Raw genomic sequence first — 20,339 nt, forward strand, 5'->3', positions numbered from 1 at the left:
GCGCCAGGGAGTAATTTATTCACCTCGGACACTAAGTGTGTTCGGAATAGAACAGATAAGGAACTCTCAGGTAGGGTACTTTCCTTAAAAATAATCTCATTTATGTGCAATATTAAAAGCATACTCAATTGAAGCAAAATAAAAATGACACAGCTTAAGAAACATGGATATATCATTCATTCCCAATGTTGCTTCATTACAAAAAAAAAAAAAAAAAAAAAAAAAAAAAAAAAAAAATTTACCTACTTCCTCTTCGGATTAAACGGGGTAGATTCAAAAGCATCTACTATAGCTGGACTTGCAGGTGGAGGATTTGATGGGCCAGTTGCAAGAGTAGAGACACTTGGAGCTGAAGGGACCTCAAGATGAGCTTTCACCATCTCGGCAAAAAGAACTTCAGCTTCCTGAGCTTTTGGACCCTCATCATAAGGGAAAGACACTCCCATATGGGCATCAAAAGCCTCGGGATCTGTTGTCTTTTCCCCAGAACCCTGATTGAAGCCGGACCTAAAGGCCTTGGCGTTAAATAAGCGCACCAAACTGGTGTAACGACCTTTCATCTGCCTCCCTACAATAATGCAGGTGCTAAGGGCATCATTCAAACGCTGGACTTCAGCCTCCAGCGACTCGACTTTGGCATCAGAAGCAGCCAAACGCTTCTTGTAAACATCCCGAGCCTCGTATGCAATTTGGGCATTGGCAATGGCATGGGACGCCTTCTTCTCAGAATTACTGAGGTCTTTCTCCAGCTTCTTAAGGGAAAGAGACTGAGCCTCAGCAGTAGCACAGAGGGCCATAGTATGATACAAGCTCTGCATTATGAGATAATAACAATGTAAGAAAGTGTGTAAGGCAATTATGACAATGGAAATGAAGGACGGAGCAAACCTCTATGGCTCGAACAGGGGCGGATGGGAGTAGCTGTTCCAACCCCATTCTGCCGATAATTTCTTCATCCTTGGGGAGCCACATTCCCCGAGCAACGGCCAGTGCTGCAGATGGGTCAGTGATCATAGAATCACCAACATGGAGGATGGACTTGTCAGCCCTCGAGAAGGAAGGAGTCCAAGGTGCTCCAGCTTCGGCAAGGACGTAAGCGCTGACCTCATCCTCAGGGTTAACCTCTTCGGTTTTCTTCCCTTTGCTTTTTGGGTTGGAAGCACCCTTGGATTTCACGGTTGAAGAGGAGTTCAGCCTCGCCCTTTTGTTCAAAGGGACTTCGCCAATCTCCTTTTCCTACTCATTTGTAAGTAGTATAGCCAACAGAGCACTCTCTGCAGCTTTCCTCTTCAAGGCTTCAGCCCTCTGTTTTTCTTCCTCAATCATGGGGAAGCTGTCAAAAGATGGAAGTGAGAGGTCCATGAGATTAGCGGCTACAGCTCTGGAAGCAACTGCTTTAAGACTCGCAGAAGTGAGTAAGCTCTCGATCGAGGGAGGGTTGCTCCAGACCCGCTTTTCCAAGAAGGAAAGCCTCTTCTTGGTAGCTGAAGAAGGAAATGTTGCTAAAAAAACACCAAGAAACTCGTAAATATATCGAAATAATAAGACTCGACATGGGAAACAGCCCGAGCACTCTTCATGAAGAAAGGGGGGATGTTCTATACCTAACTTCCCGAACTTGCGAGGGATTGGGAGTTTGCTCGATTGGGTCACGGCCCATTTCCTTTTAACAATTATCATCATCTCTTTCCACTTCTTTTCAGAAGTAGGAAGGTCTGTTCATATCCTTTGGTGCAAGGGGGAAGTGAAAAAGAAACGACAAAGTTCGGTTCCATGCTTAGAAATAGAATAAGTAATCAGCAAGTCAGCCAGAGTCAGGTCAAGACTCTCCTGCCACCGGCGAATGAGGAGTGCTGAGATTACTCGGAGGAAGTTAGGGTTTACTTGTAGGGGTGCAATCCCCAATTTGTTAAAGACTAAATGATAGAAGGGATGAAGGGGGAACCTAAGAGCATTGAGATGTCCAACAGAGAGGAGCAACTCGTCTTCTCCGACGCCCTCGCCGGCGCAAAAATCAGCGCCTTTGGGGTACTCTGCAATTTCTATCCCCTCGGGAATCTTGAATTCTTCCATTACGGATTCAATGGAGAACGGGATGCGTCGAATAAATAAAATTGCATTCCTTTCTTCCTTAGTGAGGATATTGTCTGACCCAGAGGTGGATGTTTCAGCTTGGATCGGGGAAGCACCTGGCTGATTAGCCTAGTCACTTATAGGATTAGGAAAGTTCAAAACCCTAGGTGGGGGAACCCTAATGAGATTAGGGGAAGACGAGGGAGTGGACTCAGAATCTACGATATCTATACATTCAGGAGTAGTCGAAGTACTCATAATGCAAGATCGAAGAGAAAAAGATGAAGAACTAACCTGATAAGACGGCGGAGTGAAGAATGCAAGAAACGTAATGAGAGCAAAAGTAACCCTTATAAAATCTCTTAAGGCAGAATGGCAATGGGCAATCTTCGAAACGTCTTTTGGTAAAAAAGACAACCGTGCAACTTCAATTCCCTTTTTTAATAGGAGCTGTAATCCAATTAAAGAGGGAATTGGGGGCAAAGTGTGGAGGGAAAAATCTCCCTCTAATAAGAGCAATCCACGTCATCATAAATATAACTTTATCTTCAATAAAGGTCAAAGCCCATCTCGTCAGAAGCCCAAGTTGAGTTGGTCATTAGCCCAAAACTACTGTTATCTAACTACGGGCTTTACTAAAGCTCGAATTAAGACACCAGCAGTCATATGTACCAAGTTAGATGCGGCCCAGATCCATTTAAAGAAGGAGCCGGTCCAACAAGGAAAAGGATTCATCAAAGGAAGTAAGTTCTGTGTAAGGAAAATTCGGAAATGGAAGAATTATAGAGATGAAAGAATTTTATTTGTAAAGAAATTGATATATGGAAAGAATTAGAGAACAAGCAACGCGAGTCCTACCATAATTCTTCTAACTTTTGTATTTAAATAGAGGCCCAGGTCTCCAATAAAGGGATCAAGCAATTCTACGCTTCTCTATATACTGTTCTTGTTTATTTTTTTGAGTGAGTTGTTTTATTTCTCTTAATCATTATTGGTTGGGTGAAATTTTGGATAAAATTGGACTAAAATGCCCTTAGTGACACATTTTATAGAATATATATATATATTAAAAAAAAAAAAAAAAAAAACAGTATGATTTGAAATGAAAAGGTACCCAAAACCCATCTTCTTTCCAACAGAGTGAGGAGAAAAAAAAAATCCCACAGACGGAATATCCACTGGCGCATCAAGACCCACTGGCGAAGCTACACCATCATCCACGTATAGAGCACTATAAGAATAAGAATCGCTTCCGGTGTCGGTGAATGGGTTGGAGAACCACGGGGACTTATTTTAAGAAAGGTCATCACAGGCGATTTACCGTCGGCATCCTTTTCGAAATCATTTGTTTTGGCGACTTGAACTCTTCCTCGTCTTCCTCATCTTTGATTTAAGCGCTGGATTAGTAAACTGGTGTTATATATATATATATATATATATATATATATATATATATATATATATATATATATATAACTTGATTAGAAATTAATTGTGGAAGAAATTCTTGCACTATAATTAAGAATTAATTTGGAAAAAAAATTAAAAGACTATACAAAAGTTTAAATTCCATCTCTCTATACAATATATATATATCAGTTGTTAAATTGAGGAGATGGGTCAGTTTACAGATCCATTTGCAAATTGATTTAATATATTTATATTTATATTTATATATATATAGCTGCTCTCTGCCGTCGCCACTGCCCTCTGCCGCGCCGTTGTTCTCTGCCGCCGCCACTGCCCTCTACCGCGCTGATGTTCTTTGTTTTCTCTACATCGTCAACACCACCAAGGCCCATAGATGCCACTGCCCTCTGTCGCTGCTCTCTGTCATTCGTCGTAGATCTCTAGAGCCATCGCCGGCACCAGAACCGTCACCGCTAGTACCTTCGGTGGCGCCAGAACTCGCCGCCGTCGTTCCACCATCTTCCTTATCGTTAATCTCCATCATGCTTGCTGTCGTTGCCCGTCGAAAATTGTTATGAACTCACTGAGAATAGGTTCCTAGCATGATTGGTTGGAGATTGTAATACCCCGATATTTTAAAAAGGATTTATTAATTAAATTAATTTATATTATATTATTATTATTATTTTTTTTTAAATGATTTGTTTTAGTTAATTAGGTGCTTGATAGTTGTGATTTGTTTTATTTAATTAAGTACATAGGTAAATTGTAGTGTTTTAATTAAATTATATTTTTTACTTTTATTTGTTAAATTTATATGGTGTTTGATTTGTGGAATGCTAGTTAGTGAATTGTTTATTTGATTTACGTGATTTTATGTTGGTGTAACTTTATTGTTAATTATTGGTAGTTATTAAATTTAATTTCATTATTTTAGGTATTTAAGTTATTTGGATTGGGATTAAAGAAAGTTGGACCAGCGGATGTGGTATTGGGCTTGAAGGAAGCCTTGTTGGGTTAATTGGTAAAGTCCCTTGGTTGTGAAGATATTTAATAATTATCTTTGCATAATTATACCTATATAATTACATGTGTATATTAATTCATTATTAAATCATATGGAGGGATATATATGTCAATATAATTATATATTGATATATATAGGTATATATAATTTATTTAACTAATGGTTATATATGGAAGGTAATATATATATATATATATATTTACATAAAAATATATGTATGTATATATATTATTTAAAAGATAAATATTATTTATTTTATATGATAATAATCCTAATGGGAAAAGGATTTAGGTTTTTGGATGTGTATAAATAGACACATAAGACTTTAGGGTTAGGAGTTTTTTCACGTTAGAAAAATAAGAGAATTAGAGAGAGAAGAAGAATGGCTAACGAAGAGGAGGCCGAATCAAAGAACGTAAGAGGAGACCGGATTTAGAAAAGAAAAGGCGAGTTCTTCTCTACTTCTCCTCTTAGAACTCATAAACTTATCACCTTGATTATCGAAATTATAATTTTATTTTATTAAATTAAATTATTATTCAGATTGGAGGAGCATATTTATTCTTTACAAAATTATAGAATTAAACATGTGAATATATGTATGCATTGATCTGATAATTTAGATCTTGTATGTGAGGTTAGGTTAATTAAATTTTATTTTTCTAAAATTTTTATATTTTGCGTTAACCTTGTGTAGCACGATTAATTAAATTAAATGAATTTTAATTTAATTGTATATGTTCATTTATGCCCAAAAATAATAAATAAAGCTTTTGGAATTTTCTAAGTTTTTTTTTTTAAATTTTCTGGAATTAATTTATATTTTTAATGTTATTATAGAAATTATTTATATATACTGTTATATATAGAAATATGTTAAATTGTTTAACATATGACATTACTGGAGGCAGCTGTAACTTGCGCCGCAAATAGGGTGTGCAATCCAGTGTGGTGCGGCTTAGAGTAAGTTGGTGTAGCATTGATCTGGGCCATGGGTTAAGTTTTTGAGTGATTAGAATAATCCTATGCTTCGCGGTGCATGGAGGGATGGTGCACTTGAGCATCTAGACCATTCATTAGGTCTGGTCAAAGGAGGGATTATCCAGTGTAGCGCGGCGTACCAAATCAACCAACAGCAACCAATTAGGAGCTGCCAACGCACGCCGAGAGTGGCTCAGGCGCGTGCAGGCGCATGGACGCGCCTGTCGGTAAGGGGAAGCGCGTGGAGGCGCGTGAAGGCGCGTGGGGATGCGTGTGACGTCCTGGAAAGTTGCTTGAGACTCCGGTGAAGTTCCAGTATTTATCTTAAGCTTGTTAGGGTTAAAATTAATCATTAGAGGGTGTGTTCTTGATGTTCTGAGAGCCTTAGAGTGTTACTAAGATACCTAGTAGCATTTAGTGGTATAAATACAATTAATTAAATATTTTTGCAATGAAAGGAGGTGTATATATGTATATATATATGTAGATATGATTTTAAATAGTCAACGATTGGTATGGAATGTATGATACACATATATATATATATATATATATATATTATAAAATATATGTGTATATATATATTATTTAAGATTATTAAATATTATAAATCTTGTTTGGTATGACTTGATTCGTGTATGGTATGGTTGATTTAAAATCGTAATAGATACATGGTTATTAAATTAAGGATATGCTTATTATATGCATGTGAAGTCTATGTATAATTATACTTAGAGTTAAGTTTAAAGTTAGTACATGGTTGAATTGTAGGCATGGATGAGTTGCCAAAGGCTTTGATATACTGCCTTATTAGTTATGAATAAATTTCATATATGGGAAGCATGGTTGAATTGCTAATTAATCGTAAAAGTAAATATATTGAAGGAAGCATGGTTGAATTGCTAGTATATAAATAAATATATTTATAAATGGCATGGTTGATTTGCCGGTGCATATTTAAATTGTTATATGTTTAGATGACTAAATAACTGTTTAGGATGGAGTTAAGGTGAGTGGGGTTTACTTTATGAGAAAATTATAAAAAGGGGGGCTTGGTCTAGGTATGACTGATAATTAATTATTGGTGGGTGGTTTTGACAATTTAATGCCCTATTAACAGATAGGATTCTTGTACTATATATATAAGTATTTATATATATTAGTAGCATCATATATTAAAGTTAAAGCTTAATTAGGGATGGTTTTGGTAAAGATGATCTGTTTATTGGTTTTCAGAGGCTTGGTAAAGGGAACTTGCTCGTAGGGTTTAACCCGCGATTTATTTTTCAAGTTGTTAGAAGGTCAAGTCTCAAGGTTGAGGATCCGCGGTTGGAGGACTTATCCATTCCTTCTATTTATTTAAAAGTAGGATATTAGTTTTGTTTCAGTTGATATTAGTATTTTTTTGGTTGAAATTCTAAATAGTAACTTTTGGTTAAGGGGTTCTTGAGTTACGGGATTTCCGAGTTGTAACCATTTAGAAGTAATTAATGGATTTACTATTAATTGGATTTTTTTCAGCGTTTTATTTTATTATTTATTTCATTTTGTAATCCGTGCTTGTTTAAATACTTTAATTGTTTTGATATCCCCTGGTTTTGTGCGCGGACTTGATCAACCCGTGTTCTGAAATCAGGGGGTATCACAGAGATACAGAGAGTCATCGCCACTGAATCAAGATCGGTTCTTGTAACAGTCAACATCCCCGTTGGTTTTGGTTTGTGCTGGCCGATTTCGTCTGCGCGTAAAGGCGTTTCCGTTTGTTTGTGTTGGCTGGAAACCTCTGTTAATTTTTTTTTGGTGTTCTACAACAGCCATTACAGTGGCCTAGTCACCGATGGAGGACCTTGAAGTGTTGCCTTGCCTCCTCCTTTCTTAATCTTTGTTAAAGATCAGCGAAAGCTTGGTAGGTTCTAGCCACGCCGTCTGGTCACCCTCAGTCCAGCTACAGTCGCCATCACATAAGCTCAGTTTATGAAGACAGGTGTGGGAGAAAAAGGGCATTTGGTTACAGGTATTTCCTTATCCTAAACCAGTTTTAGATTGGACCAGTTCCAAGTTTGGTATGGACATTTTTTAAAGAGTAAAAGGGTAAAATAGGTATTATAATATTAATTTATGTCATATTTTTTTATTGATGGTTACTTTCGCACAATGTAAACAAGATAGAGGTGTTTTTTACACAATTTTTTAAGTAAAGGATAAAAGTATTACAAAAAAAATATACTTTGAGGTATTTATTATTACACTTCCCCCTAACATATTTTGATAAATAAACTAAACTAATCAAAATTTTACTTTTTGTGTGGCTGTCCGTGATTGTAGTTAACTCAAGTACGTCATATTGTAAAATTATAAAATTGAGAATTTATCACATCTATTTTAGTTATTGTATAACAATTGACGTAAAGTTTCAAGACCCTCTTTCTGATTTAGGGCCTACGCCATAAAAGTTAAATTGACGTCCATTATTACTAGAAGTATTATTATTACTGGTAGTATTATAAAAGTTTGAATTTACGTAAAGTTTCATTATTGAATTGACGTCCTTTGTCACCGTAAAAGTTGAAAACTACTGGTCAAGGGTACGCACCTACTGTTCTGCGGTGGTGTCTGGAGTACCATTTTTTTTTTTTTTTGGGAAAGATCCTGGAGTACAATTATTGCTACAGTATCAATACAAGCGGTCCACAAATTATTAAAACAAAATTTATCACTTGCGTCAATTTGTTGAAGTTATGTCATAAAACATGCATAGAGAATTAATTATAGCTACAAGTACATATTCAGTTAGAAAATAATATAATTTAAAATTAAGTATGGACTATTTTTGATTGGCATAAACCATCTACCTATTTACTTTAAACTAAGTATGGACTATCTTTGATTGGCATAAACCATCTACCTATCTACTTTACTCTATGGTGTAACATGGTCTATCTTTTCTAGGCATAATCCATCAAATCTCTAACATCATATTAGAGAAATACTATTGTGTAATCATCTCATTCACAACTATAAGAAGTGAATGAGTTGTGTTCAATCACAAGATTAAAATATCTAAGACAAGATATTTTATTAAAAATTCAATTAAAAACCCTATAGATTACATAATCATGGATGATAAAAATTGTTCTCCAATAATTAAATACAATTAAACCAGTGTGCTAAGCTATGGCTACATCATAACCCTAGCAAAACATTTAACCAAGCATGACTGGGGTGAAATTTTTCATGGTTGAGGAAGACATCTTCACAGCCATGGATTGATCCATTCCTTGCTCTGAATGCGTTTCTCTGATCTCAGCCTCAAGCTCCTCTGTATGATTATTTAATGTTGAAGAGGACTCCCTTTAAATAATAAAAGATCAGCCCTAAAGTTACATTTTTCATATAGGAAATATACATAGAAATTTGTCAAGGACTCCAAAATTCGTACAGACTTCTAGGCCAATTTTGGCAAGGTAAACAGTTGTTTTAGGGAATCCTCATGAAACACAAAATTGTATCTCTTCGAATTTCCTTTCAACTTTCACAAGAATTTAGCCGTTTGGAGACTCAAGGAAAGAGATATAGCTAGATTACCAAAAAAGGTTTAAGTTACTAAATTTGGCGAAAGTTTTCTTTTTGGAGAAGGATTTTTCCCTTTCTTCTTCTTTCCATTCTTGTCAACTTGTGGCTTCTTTTGGACTATTTTATAAGTATAATTAGACTTGGATCTTTAACGTTGCTTGGTCCCACAGAATGTCATCTTTTAAAACTCAGAATCATTAGTATTGACTGATTTTACAATTAAAGCCCTAAAATAAATAAAAACAATAAAATAATATAAAATCACAAATAAACTATTATTAAGAGAATAAAACATGCATTTTAAGGGATTAAAATGTGTAACATTCAATGTCTAACATATTCCTAATGCATATTTTGCATTTCTAATTAAAATTATACTAGATGAGACTAATTACTCATTATGCAGGTTGGAGTCATGAGATGATGATCATACAAAAGAAAGCACAAGAACTTGGTCGAGTACTTACATTAAGAAAGGCGATAACTTGATCCATGAGGGAGATTGAAACACATTCAAACTCATCTTCCTGAAATATAAGGCAAAAGAATTTACTACACAAAACAAAACAAAATCAAAACTAGAATAAATAAAATAAGGAATAAAACAAGGTGGAGAACATATGCCAAGTGAAATGTACCGTTAAAGGGTGTGTGTGTCACTTGTCAAGATAAATAAAATAAAATAGAAATGCACAGTTTCAGTGTTTAAAATTATGAGATGTTATTTTGCAGTACGAACGTAAATAATTACTGAATACAGATGTAAACATAAATGATATGGCACCAAATCTTATCATAACAGTAAAATTAATACGGAATTTAAAAAAAATTAGTTGTACAAGGAACTATACAGAATTATTTTTAGCAAATATGGGTTTTCAAGTTAACCAAACGCAAACCATTTATTTTTACATCTCTATTCAATTATTAATTTTTGTGTGCTTTAAATTTTAATTTTATTTCATTAATACAATAAAAATAAAATTTATCTTATTTTAATTTTATTTTTTCAAACAAATATGCTAAAATCACATTTTTTGTTTCCTCGGCTTGAAAATCAAATTTTTCAAAAAAAAATTTAATTTTCAATTAATTGATACTGCCATTTTCTCTTTGAATTTTTTTAACATTACAAAGACATCTATATATCACCTGAACTTTTTATGTGGAACACAAAAGAAGTAAAATTTTATTTCAGAATTGTCAAGGAGTTAAAATGATTCTCCGATCAGCGAATATATATATATATATATATATATACTACTTACAACAGTGGAGCCGCATGAACTACTTAATTATTCCAATGTACATTGGAAAACGTCAACACATATACTATAATGAATGAACCTTCACGTACAACTCTAGCAATTTTATACTACACTATATATATATATATAGTATATATACTGTGTGTGTAAATGTACGTCTAGTACTTGAATGACATATTCTGGGTTGCTCAGTTTTCATTTTTTAACATCAAGATATTATTCCAAAAGCAACAAAAGAAGACCATTTTTATCCTCTTGGAAGCCTGGAAGGCATACATTTCCAGGACCTTTAGGTCCGGTAATAAATTTAATTTGGATTAAAAAAAAAAAAAAAAAAGATTTGAAATTTGAAAAATAAAAAATTAAATTAAATTTTGGGTTAAGTTCGGTTGAAAAAATTCAATTCGATTTGAGTTCAATTTGTTAATTTTAAATCTTAAATTTTAAAATTTTTGGATTGAATTCGGATTAAGCCGAGTTTGTCCGTCCATGTTCCACGCTTAGTGCCGATGCAAGGTTCTAGGAGGGGACATGATGCGACGTTATTGCACAAAAGTGCCCAAACCATGCTTATATCTATATTAAAAAGCAGAAATAAACTTACAGCTGTTCAACAAAAGACAACTTCAACAAAGAAGAATTTCTCAATATTGATTGACGTTTGACTAAAAGCTACATAACCGGCAACAGTAGATGACGCGCGTGTGTGTGTGGTGCATGATGTTTGGCGATGATACAATGCTCTTAGACACTTAGACGCATTTAAAGAGATGTTAAATCATCTCTGTTGGCACTAAAAATTTAATGGAGTTTGGTGCGGATAAATTGACCTATTTAATATGGGTTTAATTGACTTAAGTTTGATCCACTTAAATTATTTAATTACTATAATTCAGATGATTAAATGAAAAGATAATTATTTCTAATAAAATATATTTAGAATAATTATTTTTAAGGATAATTATCCTAATATAACTGGCCCGGCCCAGTTATAATTTTATCCTTATTAGGAGATGACACGTGTCATCATCCTATTAATTCAAGAAACCTATAAATAGAGGCCTGGAGGAAGAAGGAAGGGGTACACAAATTCAGAATTCAGAAATTCAGAGTTCCAGAGAGAAATACAAAAGCTCTCATCCCTAACAATCAAACCCAAAGGCGAAGAACACCAAGCACATCAAATCGTGCCGGTCTTCATCAAATTCCACAGTGATCAACAATAAGCACATCCAAAGTCGTGTCGTTCGTTATCCAAATTCCACGGTGATTTAAGATCAAGCTCGTACAACCCTTGGATCCAACCAACCAACAAAAAAATGAGACTTAATTAGAGTACCAGTTCAATTCTTTTTGTAAAGAATATTACAGAGGATTGTACCTTAATTTCTCAAATTAATAAAATTATATTATTTGCTCCATATTTTGTTTCTATTGCAGATTTACAAAATTTGTGTGTACAATCTCCAATGCTAAAAGTCATTTTTACATGTTAAATTTATATTTTGACAGATATTACAGTGTCAAAATGTTACATTTTAATAATTTTGCTTTAATAGTACATTTCATGCAAATTGCTATTTTTTAACACAACCACCATTATTTTTCAACTACTATTTCCATCATTCATATTTGCACTAGTAATATTGATATTAAGCACATTTCAAGTCAAGTTGTAGACATTAGAAGGAAACTAAAATTAAACCTAATTAAAAAAAAAACAAAAATCTAAAATATCTGGTAAAAAAATGAACAAAAAATAAAAATAAAAATAAAAAATAAAAAAATAAATTTTTATTATTTTTTAACCAATTAATTTTTTTTATATAATATATATTTTTTCTTTTTCTAAAATTTATATATTATATATATATGTATATTATATATATTTGATTATATTTTTAGGGCAAATCATTTCAGCCTCCAATCGCCTCCATCTCTATCTCGTTCTCAACTCTGAGAACTTGCCCTCTCTCTCTCTCTCTGCAACTGCAAACTACAAAATCTACAAGAATCAGAACTTCAAAACCCATATATTTCAGTTTATCTATTTGTTTGCAAGAATCCAAAGTTCAAAACCAATTACCTATATCAAAACCCATATTGGCGTATCATTTCAGATTGTTCAAAAAATCAAAACCCATATCTTTCAGTTTCCATCGCCCGCTATTCTAGTTCGGGTTCGCTGTTCACAAGCTTTAGCCGCTGTCTGCAACTGCTAACTTGTATGTATGGGTTTTGTTTTAATTTTTTTTTCTAAATCAACTAATCGAGGTCTGTAATTCTTGATTTTGTGTATGCATATATATATATATATGAAGGTCTGTAATTCTTGTTTTGTAATTAAAAGTTCAAAACTCATATATTTCTGTTAGATTTGACACAAAATATAGAAATAGCTATTGCTATTTGTTTTACTAGATTTGACACAAAAAATGGTAAAGGCAAATTTTGGCAGCCAATATAACAGTCCATTGGAGAGCCCAATTTTAACCCACCTGCTATATTTTGAATTGGCAACTCATATGGCAACTGCATTGGAGATGCCCTTAGCAATAAAACTAGAAATGTGGAGAAGTTAAAATCAAAAGGATTAAGAATTGGTCGAACTAAAACAGAGTACATGGAGTGCAAATTTAATAAAGACTTGATTTTGATAACATAATGATAACACTTCAAACCAGAAGACTATTCAAAATAATTATTTTCGCTCTCTAAGATCGATAATACAAAAGGATAGAAAGAGATAGTGATATAACTAGTAGAATTGGAGCAGGTTGGACCACGTGAAGACAAGCTAGTGCGATTTTATGTGATAAAAGAATAAAAAATAGGTTAAAAGAATATTTCTATCCGACCGCTATAGACAAACTATGTTATATAGAGTGGAGTGTTGGGCTTAGAAAAGAAACAAGAACAATGTCGTCGTGTAGCGGATATGAGAATGTTAAGATGGATTATTGGAGTGATTAGGAAAGATAGGATCACTAATGAAGGTATGAGAGAAAAATGGGGTGGCTCCCATTGGTAAGAAAATTAGAGAGTAGATTTAGATGATTTGGTCACAAACATTAGAGATTTAACGATATGTCAGTCAAATGAGGAAGACTAATTGTCATAGAAGGTAAAAGATGGAAAGGGTGACCAAAACTAACATGAGATGAGGTTATTAAAAATGATTTTGAAAAGTTGAATATAATAGGCGAAATGACACATAATAGAAAGGATTGGAGAAAGACAATTCATACAAATAATTTTATTTTTTGCTGTCAAAAGAGATAATTTATTCCATAGTGACTTCTTCTTCTTCTTCTTTTTCTTTCTTCTTTTTTTTTTTTTTTTTTTTTTTTTTTTTTTTTTTTTTTTGTACAATCAAAAGAGATATTTATTCAACAAAGTTAACTTTTTTTCAATCCTGTCAAAATATGTAACCTTTTTTTTTGGTAATTTTTATGGGTCCGGTAAAAAAGAAATAATTTATTGGATAAAAATGAGATGTTATTGTTGTTGTTGTAATTTTATTATTGTTATTATTATTTTGAGTCTTATTAAAAGAGATAATTTATTCAAGTTAACATAAATTTTTTTTTTTGGTCTTGTAATTTTTTTTTTTCTTGTCAAAAGAAACCTAAAATATTAAAGATTAGAGATAAGAAGGAGAAATCTCAAAGAGTAATTGTGTCATTTAAAAAGTAATAATTATTTACTTGTAAAGTTAGGTCTAGAATTGCCATTTCATTTAGGATTGTAGTGTAAATTTGGAAAGTGGAGTGAAGTTAATTTTGTTCAAAATTATGTTGATTGATAACTCAATTTAGTACTTAGTTCTAAAATAAGTTAAGTACTTATTAAATTAAGTGTGTGATAATGCAATTCAAAAATAATTGAAGATGGTAAACGTCATTTAATATGAGATAAAATTTTATATGTCATGAATATTACTTATCACTAAATAATTTAATTGAAAGTTTAAAAATTATCAAAACGATATTTACTCCATATATATATATATATATTTATTTTATTTTTTTATTTTATTTTTATTACCAATTCAAATTTCAACACTTAAAATTCAAAATTCAGTTCTTAAAAATTTCAGTATTTAATTTATAATTTTATCAAACAACAAATAGTGAATTGAAATATCAAACACCGCCTAAGTGCTTTGCATGCGGTCATTCTTTTTGAATTAAAAAATCCCAATTTATTTATTGAGAGATATATTAAAGAACGTCATAAGTTTTGTCAATTAGTCTTGATTTGGTTATTTGCTTTAATTTTTATATATTAGTGTTATTCTTACATGGGGTCACCACGTACCCAGCACATTTTAGTTGTTTTTATGAATATAAACACTGAATTTTGTTCCAGTCGTTTCATTTAAAGTGAGATCCTATATTATTAGCATCTAATTTTTCGTAATTCTTAATGACTTCATATATAAAAAGAAACTACTGTAATAAATTCAATAAACAGTGAAATTTGTTTGTGGATTCATCCATGACAGACCTTGACTGCGTCCACTTAGAGGTCAATGGGGCATCTAATAGGAATCTATAGGTGAAGTTTCGAGGTTTATCACCGGAATCTGCACTGATTTTTCCTTCCTTGTGTAAGATGGATCAACAAGACAAAGCCAATAAACTCCTATTAAAGTGAAGGGAGCTAGCTAGCTGACCATGCTCAATTATCACACATTCATCAGTTCTTGGTCAACTGCCTATTTACCTAAGAGTAGCCGTCGTAGAACATGGACGCGAGGTTGAGGGAGGCTGCTCATGAGGGAAGCATCGAACGTCTGTATGCATTGATTCGAGAGGATCCAAGTATTTTGGAGCACAATATCGATGATAATTTGTTTGCTGATACTCCTTTACATGTGGTTGCATCAACAGGTAACCAACACTTCGCTGCAGAACTCATGAGGTTGAAGCCGTCGTATGCCAGGAAGCTCAACCCAGATGGTCTTAGCCCCATTCAGCTTGCTCTGCTTGGTGGCCATGACCGCATGGTGGAGTGGTTTGTCTCGGTTGACAGCAACCTAGTCCGCGACCAGGGAAGAGAGGGCATGACTCCTTTGCATTATGCGGTTGCTATGGAAAATGGTCATCTCTTGAAAGTGTTTCTACTGGCTTCCCCCAATTCTATTGAGGGTTTAACAACCAGACAAGAAACTGTAATTCATATTGCTCTAAAATTCCACAAGCTCAGAATTTTTGAAGTGCTGCTTAGATGGCTAAAAGTTGTCAATAAGGAAGACATCTTAAACTGGCCAGACAAGGATGGCAACACCGTCTTGCATACGGCCACATCCAAAAATCAAACTCAGGTTAGTCTCTCATCCAATATAAATAAATTAATAAAACCCAAACCTTCCCGTTTTGTTTTCATATATATCGACAGTGTACGTGATTAAAGAACCAACATTATCATCTTAATTCTCATTAATAATGGTGGCACTTTAGAATTCGATCTTATATATGAATTGAAGGTTTACTTACTATTAACTATCTAATTAATGTCTTGATTACTCTTGTGCAGGCTGTGGAATTGTTGTTAAGCAAAAATTTGATTATGAAGATGAAGGTAAATGCCAAAAACAACATGGGCTTAACTGCTTTGGATATCTTTCAACTTCCAATGGAATTGGACAACAGAGAGATTGGGGATATGCTATGCCGAGCTAAAGTGTTGAGGGGTATATCTGTTGACCATGATCCCCTTGAAGAAATAGATGAGATCAGCAAAGAGATGTCAGTGCAGGAAATAAAAGAAAAGTACCTTGGACCATATGTCCAAAAGAAATTGCCAAATGACATGTCTCAGGCAATTTTGACAGTGGCTGTACTGATTGCAACAGCCACGTTTCAAGCTGCGCTTAGCCCTCCTGGTGGGTTATGGCAAGAAACAACTACCAACGCCGACACAAAGGAGGCAATGCATTTCGAAGTACTCGTGAAGCATTACGCGGGGACTTCAACAATGACACCACTCCATTTCTTTGAATTTTATTTGTTAAACAGTGCGACCTTTTATGCCTCTATGGGCTTAATCCGCCTCCACACACAAGGCCTCCCTCACAGACTACTACGTTTATCTTACTTATTTCTATGTGCCACCTATTATTGCTCTTTGTTCCTTATCCACCCCATCAACACAGACTCATCAGACTCAAAAATTCACATTTACTTGGCCATGCTTTTACATTCCCAAAATGTGGTTTGCATCTTGGCAATTATATTTGCTCCTCACTTGCTCAAGTTAATAATCCTTTTTAACAAACATCTTAATATAATAAACGTACTCATTATCGCCTTTTTCTTAGGGTATGCCATCTATCTTTCTACTTGACTCTAGCTAACCAATGCCCCGAACCTTTTTTAACTAAAATGTTGATAAATTTTCTAAGGCGATGGTAGTCCTATTGTTGTAGAGTCATGGTCTCTTTTGTATTACACATATGACAAATGCACTAGTAAAGTCTGTATGATTGTAAGGACCATTAAAGTCATGTTGTTGTCCACTCATGGTCGCTTTAGAAAGGTCAAAGCGCACTGTTTTATGATTGTAAGGACCAATTATTCCACACATTCTGTATGATCCCATCCTCCTCTTCATTTTTTTTAAACCCTTCTAATTCCTTTTTCACCGGTAAATTATGTACTCCTAGAACCAAATTTTCTACTCATTATGAGTGAGCTACATAATTCGGCAACCAACTATTTTCATGACATCGTTGAATGACAGATACTAGAAATAATTTTCAACTAGAAATATTTTAATTAGGAGAAGCTTTATTATTATTATAAAAGAAGGGACATTGTCCAAGTGGTCCTGTTTGGCTAATCATTTTTTTTTTTTCTGTACTATTTGGCTAATCATTTTATTTTTTATTTTATTTTTTTTATTTTTTTGAGATCTTTTCTAACGAGCAAGGATTTAATTGGTGGTGATGAGGATGGCATTGAAATACTGTATGGTTGGACAATAACCCAGGGTCATACAACAACAATGACCCTGCAGTTTTTTATAACTCAAGTATTTCTTGGTGGGCATGGATGAAGAAGTTCCATCTTCCTGAAGCTGAACTAAATGGTTTTCTATTTACCCAAAAAAATAAAAAATAAAACAATAAAATAAAAATGACTAAGATGGTTAGCCATGTGAGTTCGGTACGTTGTAGCAGATATTCTGTTTCAGCACTCGATGTTGAAACTTTAGGTTACTTTTTAGCCCTAAAAAGGTACAAAAAGTCTGGTTTGCCACGACTTCTTTTTGTTGAGAGGCAATAAGAGTGTTTTAACCTTCAACTAATGGATTCAACTAATAGATGTAGAGTTTTAGCCCTTACATGGATTTACTTGGACAGTACTAGACCATTTGTTTTAACCTTTACTTTTTTTTCTAAAAAAATGAAATATAAATTATGTTATCAAATACACTTTATTAGATAATACTTATTTTTGTTTAAAATTAAGTACTGAATTGGATATCAAACATACACCTAAAACTTTTGCACGCTTTTCTTCTTTAATTTTGGATTAATAAATCTCAATTTACATAATTAAATACAATGAATGCCATAAGTTTTGCTAATTACCTATTGTCGATCATTTTCTTTGAAGATGTTTTCTCTTTGTAATTAACTATTAATCATGGTTTGGTTATTTGTTTTAATTTTTTATTAATGTTGCTCTTACATTTTGTATATTTACAATACACCACTTTTTAATGCAAATTAATGGACTTTATGGTTTTTGTCATGCATGTTAAATAATCTTTTTCTTTCTTTTTATTATTTATTTAAAAAAATTCACACACTCATTTATCTCTAAGGAGATTCGAACTCTCGATCACCTCCCACGTTAGAATTGATATAGCACACTATAGCCCTTGGACAATCTTAAATAAATTGGTCATCAATTTTTATTTTTATTTTTTCTCATTTTCTCACCATTTTTCTCATTTAAAAAAAAAAAAAATTAGCATTTAAGTTTCGTATTTATTAAAATAAATTTGTGTATAAAGTAATATAATTTAATAAAAGTGGGGTAAGCGGCTCCATGGTAACTTCGATTTTGGGTGTGGATTCATCCCCGACGACCTTGACTACGTTTACTCAAAACGAAAAACAGGATTGCTGATGGGGATCCATGGCCTTTTTCACTACCGTTTACCCGGAAGTTTCCAAGTTTATTCAGAGGAAGCTGCACTGATTTTTCTTTTTGTGTCCATTATGCTAACTACTATTTTTCTCTCCCCCAAATTATGCAATTACTTAGAGTTACACCAATGCAGACCAATTTTGAATTCATCAATACGCTAGAATCAAATTAGTGGACTTCATAATTCATACCAATTAAAAGGAAAATGTTAATTATCTTCATGCTACATAATTCCATATGAATAGTCAAACTATTGGATTCCTTGAACTGGTAAAGCATGAAATATCACTTGTTCTTCCAAAACCAACATTCCACTTGAAGTCCCCTGTTGTGTCCAAGTTCGACATTCTCATGTACATTCTTTCTTTTTATATACAAGCTTACCATTCAATTGGAAAAATAAAAAAATAAAAAGAAAAGAAAATGAAAATGAAAATGAAATTGAAAATGAAGCAAGCACACGGTACATACGACTTGTGATAAAATTGAAAATATTTGAAAATTCTTTTGTATGGTTGATAGGAGATATATATACTTTCATTGATATACAACAGAAACTGCATAAAAGAAATACCCGTAGTTACTCATTTCCCTAAGCAATATTTATTTTTCTTGAGCTTTCCCAATGGATTTGAGGAATCAAGAAATTAATTTAAATATTACGGTCAAAACTGATACCAATAGCATACGAATATAAAAGTTTTTCTTTACAAATTGTCATGTTTGCATTCTGTTACATGATTATTTCAGTAGTGTCCATATGGAACAAAAACACTTCCCTTATAGACATTCGAAGCTCACTGCATCTGCATACGGAGTAAGGGTAGAGAAATTTGAAGAGCCTACAACTAAGGAATAAAAAAATAATTTTTTTTTTGAAGAGCCTACCACGTAAATTGCAAGGAATTTGGTTCACCGAACATATTTTTTTGTCCTGATAAACTAAGGGTAAGATACTTAAACACGGGCACCCGTTTGAAGAATTGGGTGTTCTACCAACTAAATCACTGAATGATGTCTCATTTAATTTATTTTAAGAGGTACCTTATTACTAAAAATAACATTCTAATTGTTACAATTTTTTTTTTTTTTTTTCAATTCATTTGAATTTTTAATGATATAAAGGTTTGTATTTCACAACTAGGAAGGGACTACGCGTGAAGACCGGCCGTTAGGTAATTTTTTGAAAAGATGTTGTGGATGTCTGTTAACTTAGACTTACTTTTTCTGCCCTTTCAAGTAGGTCTTAGTACGAATTTTCTTTGTGTTTGGCAGGGACTACGCGTGAAGACCGGCTAATGCTATTCGATGTGCTTGACCGCGTTTACCCAGGGAAGCTTCCTGGTTTTAGCAAGAGAATCGACACTGATTCTTCTTTCTTCGTGAGAAGGTTCAACAAGGACATGTCTTTTTTTGTGGAGCTAGGTGATCATGCATGCTCAGTTGGTGCAGGAAAGAAATGTGCAAACAAGGACATGTCTCAAGCGGTATTGACTGTGGCGGTACTAATTGCAACAGCCACATTCCAAGCTGCACTCAGCTCACCTGGTGGATTCTGGCAAGATGATTATTTCCCGGTCTGCAATGCAATTGCCAACTCCACCACAGAGGAGGGAATGTAACTTATTTGCATGAAATTAATACTTTAAGGGTGTTTTGTATAAGTGGAGACGCACTGTGAGCATAGTAGAAATGTTTTTTCAGCACTTGTCCTAATTATTAACCAATTAAGTTTATTTGATATTAAAATTTAAGGTAAATCACACCCCAAGTTTGGGTTAAAGATAAGTAGTTACAAAATAGACACTTTTTGGACAAGGAAACATTTCAAGTTTGGTAAAT

General features: G+C 33.5%; 1 protein-coding gene across 1 annotated transcript; it reads left to right on the forward strand.

Moving 5' to 3' along the window:
* The first annotated feature begins 14,941 nt into the window (after window positions 1-14,941).
* Window positions 14,942-17,499, forward strand: LOC132304134 (ankyrin repeat-containing protein BDA1-like). The gene is made up of 2 exons (XM_059801688.1): window positions 14,942-15,661; window positions 15,874-17,499. The coding sequence occupies exons 1-2, from the start codon at window positions 15,083-15,085 to the stop codon at window positions 16,681-16,683; spliced, it is 1,389 nt and encodes a 462-aa protein (XP_059657671.1). The 5' UTR covers window positions 14,942-15,082; the 3' UTR covers window positions 16,684-17,499.
* Window positions 17,500-20,339: the final 2,840 nt, after the last annotated feature.

Source organism: Cornus florida, unplaced genomic scaffold (genome assembly GCF_030987335.1).
Source record: "Cornus florida cultivar Cherokee Brave unplaced genomic scaffold, ASM3098733v1 CherokeeBrave_3.0.0_Hap2_Chr04, whole genome shotgun sequence".
Classification (NCBI taxonomy): Eukaryota; Viridiplantae; Streptophyta; class Magnoliopsida; order Cornales; family Cornaceae; genus Cornus; species Cornus florida.

Coding starts and splice junctions, on each gene's coding strand:
- LOC132304134 (XM_059801688.1), top strand. CDS start 15,083: ATGGACGCGAGGTTGAGGGAGGCTGCTCATGAGGGAAGCATCGAACGT. Junction 15,662..15,873: donor CATCCAAAAATCAAACTCAG/GTTAGTCTCTCA, acceptor ACTCTTGTGCAG/GCTGTGGAATTGTTGTTAAG.